The sequence below is a fragment of the Marmota flaviventris genome, chromosome 8 (assembly GCF_047511675.1).
Source record: "Marmota flaviventris isolate mMarFla1 chromosome 8, mMarFla1.hap1, whole genome shotgun sequence".
NCBI classification, from domain to species: domain Eukaryota; kingdom Metazoa; phylum Chordata; class Mammalia; order Rodentia; family Sciuridae; genus Marmota; species Marmota flaviventris.
This window is the reverse complement of record NC_092505.1, coordinates 59,217,380-59,230,819: the sequence shown is the minus strand read 5'-3', so window position 1 is coordinate 59,230,819 and position 13,440 is coordinate 59,217,380. Positions and strand designations below refer to the sequence as shown.

The following is a 13,440-nucleotide window of genomic DNA, read 5'->3' as shown; positions in this document are numbered from 1 at the left end:
GGAAAACAATTACCAAAAGCACTCTTCATGGGCCAAAGTAACATATCTTTTTAGAATAAATGATATCCTTTTATCTTTTTCTTCTTGGTACTGGGGATTGAACCCAGGGAAACTTTACCACTGAGGTGTATTCCCAGTCCTTCGTCCTTTCAATTTTTATGATGAGTCAGGGTCTCACTAAGTTGCTGAAGCTGGCTAGTCTTGAACTTGTGATCTTTCTGTTTCAGGCTCCTAAGTGTCTGGGATTACAGGTGTTTGTCATGGCACCCAGACATAAAACACCAAGAAGCCCACTTGCAGAAGGTCTTCTTCTTGTCTCTGTTCCCTGGTCACTTGCTTAGGTAATTTTGAAATGCCACTGCCCTGAGAAGCAAGGAATATTCTTTCTGTAAAAAACTGAACCATTGGAGTCCCTGCTTTTCCCCTCTCATTTCTTTTACATGCCCTCTCCTCCCACTGTATGTGGTACAGTGCTGCACACACACATTTACACATAAACACACACTCATTTAATCTTGTAACCAAGGGAGAATCCAAGGATGGAGGATTTTTGAGGGGGCGGGTACCTGGAACTGAACTGAGGGACACTTGACCACTGAGCCACATCCCCAGCCCTATTTTGTATTTCATTTAAAGACAGGGTCTCACTGAGGTTGTTTAGTGCCTCGCCTTTTGCTAAGACTGTCTTTGAACTCAAGACGCTCCTGTCTCAGCCTCCTGAGCTGCTGGGATTACAGGTGTGTGTCACCCAGCTAACAAGGATAGGGTTTTTATGCAGGTTAGGTGAGCTAAAGACTCTGTCTCATGTGACTTCATTGTCTTATCTAGGAATAAAGCCTTCATCTGTCACCTTATCACACACCTTGATTCTTCCTCTTTTCACTTGACTGGTTTTATTTATTTTTGATACCAGGGACTGAACCCAGGGGGTGCCTAACCACTGAACTACATCCCCAGCCCATTTTATTTATTTATTTTTTTTTTATGCTGAGACAGGGTCTTACTAAGTTGCTTAGGACCTTGCTAAGTTGCTCAGGCTGGCTTTGAACTTGTGATCCTCCTGCTTCAGCCTCCCTAGTCACTGGAATTACAAGTGCGTACCATCCCACCCCACCCTGATTTAGAATCTGAAGCTCTCAGGACTGAGCAAGATCTTAAATATAATCCTAAGTGTAGATATAAATATAATCCTCATAGAGAGGTCTGTAAGTAAGTAGGTATGAAAAAGACACTGGCTTTTTGGTGTTCAATAAACTCTACAGTAGCTATGTGACCTTAAGCAATTTACTTAACCTCTCTGAATTCCAGTTTGCTCAATCATAATCACAAGGATTAGATGAGATGGTTTAATAGCAATTCAGTGCCTAGGCAATCACCAAATATGAATCCTGTTTCCTTTCTCCATGGGAAGGGGAATTTACTAACTTCTCATCCTATTTCCATCTTTGGCAGTTGGACCCAGGAGGCTTTGCTTTGCTCTGAGTTGAAGTCTGTTTACAAAACACACCTCATTCTTCTTATGTAATGAGACTGTAGATATCTGAGGATAGTTATTTCCTCTCTCAGTTCTCCTGCAAGTTCCTCTACCTGTCCAATACTGACCTGGTTTTGAGTACTTTCACTTTCCTCCTTACACAGTCCGGGTTGAGACAGGAAATGCCATTGCACCTGACATCTGCTGTGTGACTGGTTTAGGAGAGCTGAGCTGTCATCTCCCTTATCTCCTATTTACTCAGCTTAAAATTGAATTCAATACTTTAGCAGTCACCTCCTAACTTCGATATACTATTGACTATATGGACAAATAAATTGCCTATTTTTCCACCCATACATGCCATCTAATCCAATATCCCACCAAACTGGTAGCTCTTTTCCAAGGATGTCACCTGCAAAGAATTATCCAGAATCTTCCCTTTCCCTATCTCTCCATATGATGACATATCTTGAGCATTCGAAAATATAGAAAGGCATCTTCTCAAGGACCACCTATGGCAGGAGTGTGGGACACGGGCAGGAACACACAGTGAGGCAGGTAGTCTACTGGTCCTAATAGAAGGAAGACAGACTTTAGGAGACCTGGACAGAAGTGCAACAAAGACTGAATAATGTGCTCTGTCCAGGGGACAAGGAAGTCACCATTAGGAATGTAAGATCTGGAAGGGACTTCCACAATTATTCATTCTGGTGACCCTGTTTTACAGATGAGAAAATGAAGCTCAGGAAATGAAATGGCTCTGGTGGTACACATCTATTTCTTTCTGGCCCCAGCCTTTCAAGGCACTCTCTTTTTTATCGCTTTCCCCGCTTTTAGGCCTGAGTTTCAAGATGAGTAAGTTGACACTGTCCCCACCCTGCCCTGGCACTGCCACCTAGCTGTAGCTGTTTTGCTTTAAGAAAAAGCCCTTTTCTTTCCATGCTTAGGTTGGTCCCATGGCTCTGGACTGAGATGACTGTCCTCATCATCAGACATGGTCCAGTCCCCCATGGGACTGTTTCTTCCCCCTTCAGCTACCCTAAGCGGGTCCTCTCCTGTTGCTACTGCTCTCGGCTGTCTGCAATCCATGCATTCAGTTACCCTATAGCTTGCATTTGCTCTGAAGGCTCCATTTTAAATATTCTGCTCACTTCCCCATCAGCATATGCTAGAAATACCAACATGCTAGTGTCCCAACTCCATCCTCTCATTAGCTCCTAGCCCTCATGGATAGCACAAAATTCCCTATCAGTCTATGTTTTTGATTTTTTCATTCAGAAAGCATGATCGCTCTTCCTGTATTATGCAGTACCTAAAAGCAGTGTCCCTCTAGAGCCCAAGCTCTTGGAACAAGCCCCCTTGACCCAGAGCGATCACGTAGTCTTGGGTCTTGCTGGGCCTTCCTTGCCTTAGAGCCCTGGAGCCACCCAGATCCTTGTGTGAAGGCCATACCACTGCCACTCTCAGGCGTCTACCAGACTGGATGGAAGTGGCTCCATCACAGGAAGAGGGTTTTATGACAGTGGGTATTTTCATAGGGAAGTGAGGTGACTCAAAATGAGCTAAGGCTCCCCAGTTTGGTGACTGCCCTGAACACTACCAGTCCCTGCTTTAGGGAATATAACTGAAAGGGGAGGAAATGAAGAGATAAACTTAAGGGGAGCAATTTCATAATGAGGATGTAATAGTTAAAGGTCAAGGTACATACCTGGGCACCCTTAGGGACATAAGGGAAGCAAAACAGCATGTAGAAGGGGCATGGGCTGTGCATTCTCATTGACTAGTCCCAGCTCAGCCACTTCCTGATTGATCTGCTTGTTTAAGTGGAAAGTGGGCATGATACCCACTTCTCAGGATCATGGTAAAATCTAACTCAATTCAATGCTATAAATAGAAAAGTCCCAAGGACATATAGAGAAGTTCTTCTGTAAGAGTTTCCTTTTTTTTTTTTTTTTTTTTTTATTTAAATCTCCCCCTCTGCTTACCCAGTTCAATCCTCTGGTTCTTTTTGTCACTCAGGGGTCATGTCGGATATAAAGGATTCTGGTCTTGCTATGAGTCAGACTAATACCATAACAGAAAGCAGCTCAGTCAATTTGGGCCCCCAATAATGGGGTCTTTCCCTGTTGAACTTCTTGTTCCCACCCCCAAAGAATCCAGTATTTCTAACTGATTCTCATGTGATAACGTGAGCAAAAGAGAAATCATAACTGAAAGTGAATCCCTCATATTTCAATGATAGTTTGTAAGAAGTTTTTGTCCAGCCGTCAGAGGAGATGCGTGGGTATGAAAAGGTCATGGTGCACCCTCAATGGGCAGCTCCACATTCCCAGCCGAGGGCCTCTGCTCACCAGCACCGGTCTGAGGAAGAACCAGACTAAAAAGAGGAACAAAGAAAATCTTCTGGGCAATTTGGAAATTCCCACAGGAGCCTGGCACCCCGTGCTCAGGGGCTCCACTCCACATGCATGCAGAGTAATGAGAAAACGGTTGAGACGTTTCCGAAGGGTTTTGCCTGCATCGATGACTCTGAAGGGAAGTCAGGTAACTGAAACCTCGCTGTGTCATGGACGTCATTGTACATGGATGTCATTCAACATAGCCCCACACAGCAGGCTGAGGATTTAAATGAAACATTCGGTGGAAAACTTCTCATAGTGCCCAAGACGTTCTAGGACACAGAGTCTTGTCCTGAGATCCGTATGGCTCAGCGGTCACGTTATGCAGGTATTCCCTGGTGTCCCCTGTGGGAGAGGCCTTCTCTGAATCTCCCCAACAGCTCCGTACTCCCTGGCTCCGTCAGTCCTGCCACTCTTTAGTCTCTTGCCCTGATTTATTTCTTTTCAAGCTTGTCTCCAGCTGATGTCTATTTGCATGGGGACTATCTATTTACAGGTATATATACATGTGACATGTAAGTACCTATGGGCCATGAAAGCAGGGGCTTTGCTTCATTCATTGCCATTAACTGTAGTGTTACATCAGGGCCTGGCCTACCACGTGCTCCAAGAATACTTCCCGAATGCATGGCTAGGCAATGAACAAGCCTGTTAAACTCTTTGGGCCTTGGGTATCCTTTCTGTAAAATGGGCACACTATCTTCTCCACTTCACATAATCATCACAGTGATCATGGCACCAGATGGCAAGCACTCTGTCTGCTGTAAGATGCTACATAGACCTTATTATTTATTTGTTTATTTGTTTGTTTGTTTATGTTTTGTGAACCAGGAATTGAACCCAAGGGTGCTCAACCAGTGAACCACATGCCCAACCCTTCTTATTTTTTATTCTGAAACAGGGTCTTGCCAAGTTGCCTAGGTCCTCACTAAATTGCTGAGGCTGGCTTCAAACCTGTGATCTTCCTGCTTCAGCCTCCCAAGCTGCTGGGATTACAGGCCCAGCTATGCTGCATTGATCTCCATTCTCCCCATGCACAGGGGCTGGCTTTGTTGAACCACACCCAGGACAGACCCATGGTAACCGCCTGGCATGGGGTGCCCATCTGATCACTTGTACTCAGCAGCAGTCAGATGGGAACAGAGGCTGTGAGGGGAGAGAAGGCAGACATAGAAGGCAACTCTGATCATCTTTCCTGGTGAATGTGTGCAAAGTGCCTTCCTGTATGGTATCCTGGGGACACGCAACAGTGTTAGCCTCCAGTCCCTGTTTTTGTCACCTTCCTGAGATGAACACTTCAACTTCTAACTACTAATCCCCCAGGAGAGAAAGCTGTTGGCCAATAAATTCAAAGACCATCAGTTTTAGACAAATAATGCACCTCTAAAATTTAGTCTTCCACAGAATATTATTAGCTATCAGAACAAGTGTTCGGATATAGACTACAGCGTGGATGAAACTTGAAGACATAATGTTAAATGAAAAAAGCCAGACATCACATACTATATGATTCCATTTCTAAGAAATATTCAGAACAGGCAAATTCATTGAGATAGAAAGTAGATTAGTGATCTTCGGGAAATGAGGGAGGGCAGACATGGGGAATGGCTGCTGATGGGAAAAGGGTTTCTTTTGAGGGTAATAGAAATGCTCTGGAATTAGATAGTGGTCACGGTTTCATAAGACTGTGAATTGCTAAAATCCACTGACTCATACACCTTAAAATGGTGAATTTTGTCCTCGAGAAAATTTCAGGGAAAATTAGGGGATATAATAATAATAAAATAATTAATGCATATCTTTAGAAAGAAAGAGAGAGGAAGGAAGAAAGAACCCAATCTAGAAAGATCTGTGTCTTCCTTGGCCCCTCCATACAGGACTGATTCTGTGGCTGGACCACAGGGCCCCTCTGGGAGTTCAAGCAAAGCAGCAGATTGAAAGTCTGCCTTGGCCCCCAACCCCCTGGACAGGGGTCTGAGTGCCAACCCCCTGGACAGGGGTCTGAGTGCCATTTCACCACATCTCCTAACAGTGAAGAGGAACAAGAGCCCGACATAGCATCTTTAAATTCACCAAGTGATGTGATGTACATTATCTCACTGAGACTTAAGGGTGCTTGTTAAGTAAACATTTTCCCTGTCTATTAAAAAAAAAAGCCACACATTAAATTTAGAAAGAATGAAAGAAACAGAAAACATAGATGTAACCCATTATCTACCAACTCAAGAGGTTCTGTGCAGACCCCTTCCTATGGAAATGACATTTTTGGATACTTCAAAGCTTCTGATTATGTGAACAAGCATCAGCAGAGCTGGAGTGATCCCTGGGCTGGGTGCAAGCAACAAGGAAGACAAATTGTATCTGGCCTCCAGCACCTGGCATATTTGAGACTTTCCACCTGATTTCTACATTGCTCCTGACCTTCCCTCCTGCTTAGACCCAGCTCATACACTCTGTAAAAATCCAATCCTTAACCCCCCTCTCTCTAAATAATATTTTTATTTCTTAACATACTCAGGAATTTGAACAATTATTATCAGGGTAAAGAAGGCAAAAATCATTCCTCATGGACCCCTTGGCTAGCAGCATTGTGACAGCAACATGGGTGTGGGGATATTCTATTAGTGGTGGTACCTGGGGGCATTCTCTTTTTCTGTAGCACAGTGTTCTTCATGGCATAGATTTCCAGGCTAATGCTTTTCTTGTATCCGTGGCCCGCATCTGGAGGAGGACCTTCCCCACCTCTTAAAGGAGTTGAGCCTCCCCTAAGCTACCCAGTCTGAAGGGAAAGCTGCCCATGTTGGCCCCTCTGATAGTGGCCCTATTGCTGCACCCTCTGTCTTACAGCCCCCAGTCTCCAGAGTGCACTGTCAGATGTTTCTGCCTCCAGAGACAGTGCTTGCCTACAACCTGGAGGTGGAGAGGAGCCCAGCCAGGTCCTCTCATGTACAAAAAAAAGGCTCACTCTCCCTCAGTGTCAATGGCTACAGTGGCAGTCTAGAGGGGGATCTCTCCTTCCACAATGTGGCCTTCTGTCCAGGACAGGAGAGGAAAGCCCAGTGTGGACATGGCCTGTACTGACACCATCTCTAGTTAATCTCATCTCCACAGACTGTGGACAACTTACACCCAAGCTCCAGTTGGGTAAATCTTCACCAATTTCACATCATCCACAATCCATCCACCCATTTCCCTGACTCCATCCCCCAAATCATCATCATGTACTGTCAGCTACTAAAGGGTGCTACTCAAAAAGCTGCCCAGTCGTGTTTTCACGATCACTCTGGCTGTCCGACACATCATTTTTTTTTTTTTTTTATGCTTCAGAAACTCTGGTTATTTTTTTAAAATGTCATTTTCAGACTTACTACTGGAATTAGAGATATATGATCCAGTAGCCTCAGCATGACCTGAGTGCTTATCAGAAATGCAGAATCTCAGGGCCCCCTCCCAGACTCACCTAAAAAGAAACACCACTTAGAATAAAATTTTAAAATGGACGTCATATTTCAGAGCAGTTTTAGGTTCATAGAAAAAGGGGGTGGAAAATACAGAGGTTTCCCATGGACTCCCTCCCCATACATTCATAGCCTCCTCTACCATCGACATCCTAGACCAGAGTGGAATAGTAGGTAGAGTCAAAGAAGCTGTGCTGACCCATCACTATCACCAAAGTCCACAGTTCACTTCAGAATTCATTCTTGGTGATTTATGTCGATGGGTTTAAAAAAATATATAAAGACTTATAACCATCATTGTAGTATTTTGCAAATCAGTTTCACTTCTCTAAAAAATTCCCTGTGCTAGAAACTGCACTTTTAACAAGACCCCCTGGTGATTGATACGCATAAATCAAGTAACAGCACCAACATAGACCATGCCAGTCTCTTGCCTAAAACTCTCCCATGGTTTCCTGGTGCTGTGCAAATAACACTCTGATTCCTGATTGTGGTCTGCAAGTCCTGAAGGGCCCCGGGCTTGACCTCCTCCCAGTTGTGACATGCTCCATCACTAACCCTTTGCAGGTCCTCGCTCACTCTGCAGTTCCCTTCACAGGGGAAACCAGCACTTCCTCTGAGAGTGCCTGTACCTTGCCTTCAAAGCACTCATCTCTGTGTGGTCACACATCGAGTGCAGTGATTCAGTGCATTCCTCCTCTTCTTCCTCCCAATGGCCATAAATGGTCATGGCAAGGGTCACGACCATTTTGCTCACAATATGAGGAGGACCTGGGAGGACCAAGAAAATAATCCTATGCATAGGAGATGCCCACTGTTTACTGAATTAAATAATTAAACAAAATAATGAATAGTCCTACCAGTGCCCTTCACCTTGATGCCTTTGATCAGGCTATTGTGCTGCCCAGAATCCTCTCTCCAACAATCATCCTTCATCAACACAAGCCTGCTCCCGCTGCTCTAGGCCACCCTGGACTCTCCTTCCCAGATTTTTACAGTCAAGACTCAGGACCTCACTGATCTTTGCTTGCTTTTTGTGGTGAGTTTTGCTTTCCCCAATTATATGCAAAGCTCTTTGAGAACAGGAATTCCAGGCTCATCTTTTATGGCCTACCTGGCCCAAAGTGTGTGTTCAGGCCTCAGATGCTAGCGGATTGGTTTGTTGACTTGGCAACAGCGAAATCTGGATGTTAAGTAGAGAACAAGGTACTTTCCTGAGCACCTTCTTAAACTCAAAGCTCTTCTTTTGTTTGCCTCTGACTCATTTTTCTGAGACAATTACTAAAGACTTGGTTTAGCTTTTCTTTTGTGTTTCTTTCTCTCTTTTTAATAAATTATTTTTTAGTTGTAGTTGGACACAATAGTTTTATTTTATTTATTTTTATGTGGTGCTAAGTATTGAACCCAGGGCCTCGCACGCGCTAGGCAAGCACTCTACCACTGAGCCCCAGCCCCACCCTCTTTCTCTCTCTCTTTTTTTTTTTATTAGTTGTTCAAAACATTACATAGCTCTTGACATATCATATTTCATACATTTGATTCAAGTGGGTTATGAACTCCCATCTTCTTTCTCTTTTTTAATGTTCTCCCTCCTCACGCCTATTTCTGGGTTTAAGATTCTAGATTGGGAATGCATCCCCAATTTCCCAGAAGAAAACTGTAACTTTACACCTTTTGGAAAAATAATATAACCATCAAATATATACAAAATCTGATGTGTAAACTGTGAAATGTTTACATGGTTTTCTTGGTTTTGCGATGGTATAAAAGAGCAAGCCTTGCAACTCAGAGAAGAAAACTTAAAATGACCACCAATGCAGTCAGGTCATCTGTGTGCCCAGCTCCTCTTCCCTCCCTACCTTTCAAACTTAGGGATTCTGGGCAGGACTTTAACTGACAAAGACCTTTGATAGAGCTCTGCAGACTGGCAAACCATGAGGGCACCCAGGTCTTCTCTGTTTTTGAGAAACAGGGCGTAGCCTCCCCCCCACACTTATATCATCAACTAAAAATAACTAAAGCCAGATGCAGCGGTCCACGCCTTTAATTCCAGTGTCTTGGGAGGCTGAGGCTGGAGGATCAGAAGTTCAAATTCAGCCTCAGTCACTTAGCAAGGCCTGAAGTAGCTTAGTGAGACCCTGTTTTAAAATAAAAAAATAAAAAAGAGCTGGGGATGTGGCTCATTGGTTAAGAGTCCTGGGGTCTATCCCTGGTATCAAAATAAAAATAAAAATAAAATAAATAAAAATAATTAAAATATAATTTTGTCCTAATTCTGAAACTACTTAATGTCATAGGCCAATTAACCCACAAGGCACAATAATAAATATTAAGAGAAAGATTGAACTTTAAGAAGATTATATTCCTCAACCATTCTCCCTGCCCCCTGCCAGTTGAAGAGATCATTATTGTTCAATTTTTGAGGCAGAACGTATCAGCTGAGCTGTAGCATAGAGATGTAGTTTGGAAACCAAACGTCAAGGCCAACACCTTGGAGCATCACAACATGCAAATGAATACCTAGTATTCATTGAAAAGGCCACAGCTCTAAGCTAGTCTTTGGAATCGGCTTCACGGTGGCACACGCCTGTAATCCCCGCAGCTTGGGAGGCAGGAGGATCCCAGGTTTAAAACCAGACTCAGAAACTTAGCGAGGCCCTAAGCAAATTAGTGAGACCCTACCTCAAAATAAAGTGTAAAAAAGAGGTGGGGATGTGGCTCAGTGAGATGTGGCTCAGCGGAAGGCGCCCCGGTTTTAAATCCCTGGCACCAAAAAAACCCACAAAACAACAACAATAACAAAAAAACACATACTCCCCACCTCTTTCTTGAAAGCCTGGAATCTTGAGTTAATCTGGCCTCTAACTTGCTGTGTGGTCGTAAATAAATCCAACAACCTCTCTGGACCAGTTTCTTACCTCTAAATCATTGTGGAACACCCTGAATGTGTCCATTTTAGCTCTCAAAGGTGACAGAAGCAGTGGCACAGAGAACAGCTCTACTTTTCTCTTAACCCCAGAGATATTAGGTGAAGACTTAGTTAAGTTCCTGAACGTTGCTTACCCGAAGAGAAGTGGAAAAGAGCAGCAAGCAGCACCATGAGCCAAGAGAGCTTGGGGAGTGTCTTCCACATCAATATGGGATCCATGAATGCAGAGGCTTGGGATGAACCACCAAAGCCAGTGATCCAGAACCAAGAGGTTTGGGGCACCTCCTAGCACACAAAAGGGAGTTAAACAAGGCAGCAGAGCAGGCCTGGTGGTGCACACCAGGCAGAGGCAGAAGGTGATTCAATTGTTCCACTTAGAGGGTTCAAGGGAGATGGTTCCAACACACACTGACAAGGATGGAGAGTGCTCTTGAGTCTCCAGAGACTGTGGATTTATTTCCAGAAGCTGAAACAGAAAATAGTACAAGTCACCCAGGAAAGAAAGTCTGTCTACTGTGGGTTGAAAACCCTCCAGTCGCCTACCTACAATAAGTCAGAGCTCTTAACTTGAGTGACCTCTAAACCTGGGCGTGAGCACGAAGGGAAAACAAAGGTTGAGAGAACTCTGTGAGGAGGCGACCTTAATCGGTCACCCTGACGGTTTTAAGAACCAACCACAGCTCTTCTGTGAAATGGCTTTCTAGTTATTAGGTGTGGTTAACTTTGTTCCCACCAGAGCACCCTAAGGACCTTCAAAAGCTGTTAACCAACCCTGGAAAGCTCAGATCATCTTCCAGACATACCCAGGAACACAGAGCCACCGGCAGGGCTGCGTGTGTCCAAGGGGGTCGGTCATAAGTCCTGAAACAACTTTCTCAACATGTTAACAGAAAAGCCAGCGTCTCGATTCTCGAACACCACTCAGATGTTTCCTGCAGGGGCAGAAAAGCCATCAACAGAAACCTCCACCAGTCAAAAGGGAGGAAAGAAGAGACACAGTGCAAACATTGCTTATTTGTATCATGTGGTGTAACTTGAACAGGCTGGGGTGGTTTTTTTTTTTTTTTTCCCCAGTAAATGCATCAAAATTGAGAAATGAAAATGTCTACTCTGCTCATCGGTCACCCCTCAGTCTCTTCCCAGCAACTCACTCCCCTGTGGACCGGAGGGTGTGGGCTTTCCTCTTGCATTCCCACCATCCCAGATTGTCTCATTAGCCACAGTCCATGTCAACCAGGATCCGCCTGGAGGAACTTAGTCACCAGGATTTTGTTGATATGAAAAACTCAAATTCAGCCTACAAAATTATTTGCTACCATCTCGGAAATTTAAGAGTCATGGGCCACACTGCTGAAGGTGATTCTCTAAAGGCGTTGAGAAGCCACAGACTCTTTGGGGACTGAGAGACTCCAGAAGCCTCTTCTGGGGACAAACGTGGGCCCTGGAGGCAGTCATGGTGGTGTGTTTGTTCTAGAAACAGTCAAGTTGTTGGTAACCAATTCTACCAAGCTACCCTGTAGTAAGATAATAGTAAATGTACTTACTTGCTGAAGAAAAAAAAATCCTCTTTTGTGTTAAAAGTCAAAGGATGACACCCAGCTTCAGCGAAGTTCTCTTCTTGCTGTCTCACAAGTAATGGCAAGTCACCAGAGGTGGCATTTCCCCCTCCCAACTTCCCTTTATTTGAAGAGGACTGAGTTCACTCATAAATACGTAAGTCAAAGCTGGGGCTAGAGAGGGTGTTTTAGGAAGGTTCCTCTGCTTTGCTGCTCTCTCAGCAGCCTCCTGGGAGGGTGTGGCCTGGGCAAGTCACCCAGCTGCCCTCCCCACCACCAACTAGCAAACCTAAGCACCAAAGATTCTGGGCGCTTGAGGATGAGGAGAGGAGGAGAGGCACCATTTTGAGGAAGGGAGCAGCCTAGACTTGCCTGGGCAATGCTGGGGGAGATTTATGGGCTTATTATTTCTGTGCTGGTCTCCAGTTTTGTTTCCATGGTCAGAATTACTCTTTCCTAGTCACTAGGGTTAGGCCGCTGCAGGAATGGTCATCTACCCAACACACAGTGGCCACTTTGGGGAGTTTGCTCAGCTCACAAGACTGCCCCCTTAACTGCAGCCCTCTGCCCCCATGTCCCTTCTGTCTTCACAGAGCTGGCTCCTGGCAGCCAGTTGGACAGTGGTTCCATTTATTCTTACCATGGTTAAGTGCGCCTCAGGTGAGCAAGGTGATAGCACCAAGGGGTGAGGTGAGGAAGATTTCAGTTCCTACCCCCCGCCCCACCACAATTTCCATCTGCCCACTACTCCTATGCCCCTCTATGTAGGATTCTGATCAATCTGGACCACAAACCTCTTTGTAGGTAGAACCTGACAGCCCCCAGCAGGGGCCTGTTCTTTTTTCTCAATCTATTTCTGGCTCCACCAAGACCTTCTCTGTTGCCTTGGCATGGAGAGACCCTTGGGGGTTCTGCATTCAAGCATGTGGACCCAACGTGAGGAAGTCAGAGCCCAGGGCCTTCACTTGACCAAAGGGGGCTGGAAACAGATAGTAGCTGCTCCCAGGTGGAGCATCTGAGAGACGTTTCATGAGACTTCCCAGAAGGCCCAGGTGGGTTGAATACCCATTGCTTTGAGGGTGGTCAACCTGGCAAGGCTTCTTGCACTGGCTTTCCCTCCTTCCCTGTCTCGCTCTCTGTCCTCCATCACTGGGCTCAATTTTTCAAACAAACTGTTTTACTCAGGACTTTCTCTCTAGCTTTGCTTTCCAGAGAATCTAGGCTAAGACCAGGTATTGGTATGTTAGAGAAACATAATTTTCCTTCTAAAGTAAAATTGCAAAAGTAGTATGATGTGTTGGTGAGCTGGGCGTGGTGGTGAATATCTGTAATCCCAGCGACCCAGGAGGCTAAGGCAAGAGGATCAAAAGTTCAAAGCCAAGGCTGGGGTTGTGGCTCAGTGGTAGAGCTATTGCCTAGCGTGTGTGAGGCACTGGATTCGACTCTCAGCACCACATATAAATAAATAAAAATAAAGGTTCATACACAGTGAAAACTATTTTTGTGTGTGTGTGTGTGTGTGTGAAAACTATTTTTAAAAAAAAGTTCAAAGCCAGCCTTAGGAATTTAGTGAGCAAACTGAGTGAAGCAATTTAGTGAAGCAACTTAGTGAGACCCTTTCTCA

The 13,440-nt window shown here is 44.8% G+C and overlaps 1 protein-coding gene across 1 annotated transcript in view; it reads right to left on the bottom strand.

Annotated features, from left to right (window-relative positions):
* Cd80 (CD80 molecule) overlaps positions 1-11,958 on the bottom strand; it is a 28,517-nt gene extending 16,559 nt beyond the window's left edge. The window contains exons 1-2 of the mRNA XM_027936153.2: positions 11,805-11,958; positions 10,395-10,726 (exon numbers count right to left, since the gene is read on the bottom strand). Of these exons, the coding sequence (XP_027791954.1) occupies positions 10,395-10,479 (85 nt within the window). The 5' untranslated portion in view covers positions 10,480-10,726; positions 11,805-11,958. The remainder of the gene's footprint in view (positions 1-10,394; positions 10,727-11,804) is intronic.
* Between the last annotated feature and the right edge of the window lie 1,482 nt (positions 11,959-13,440).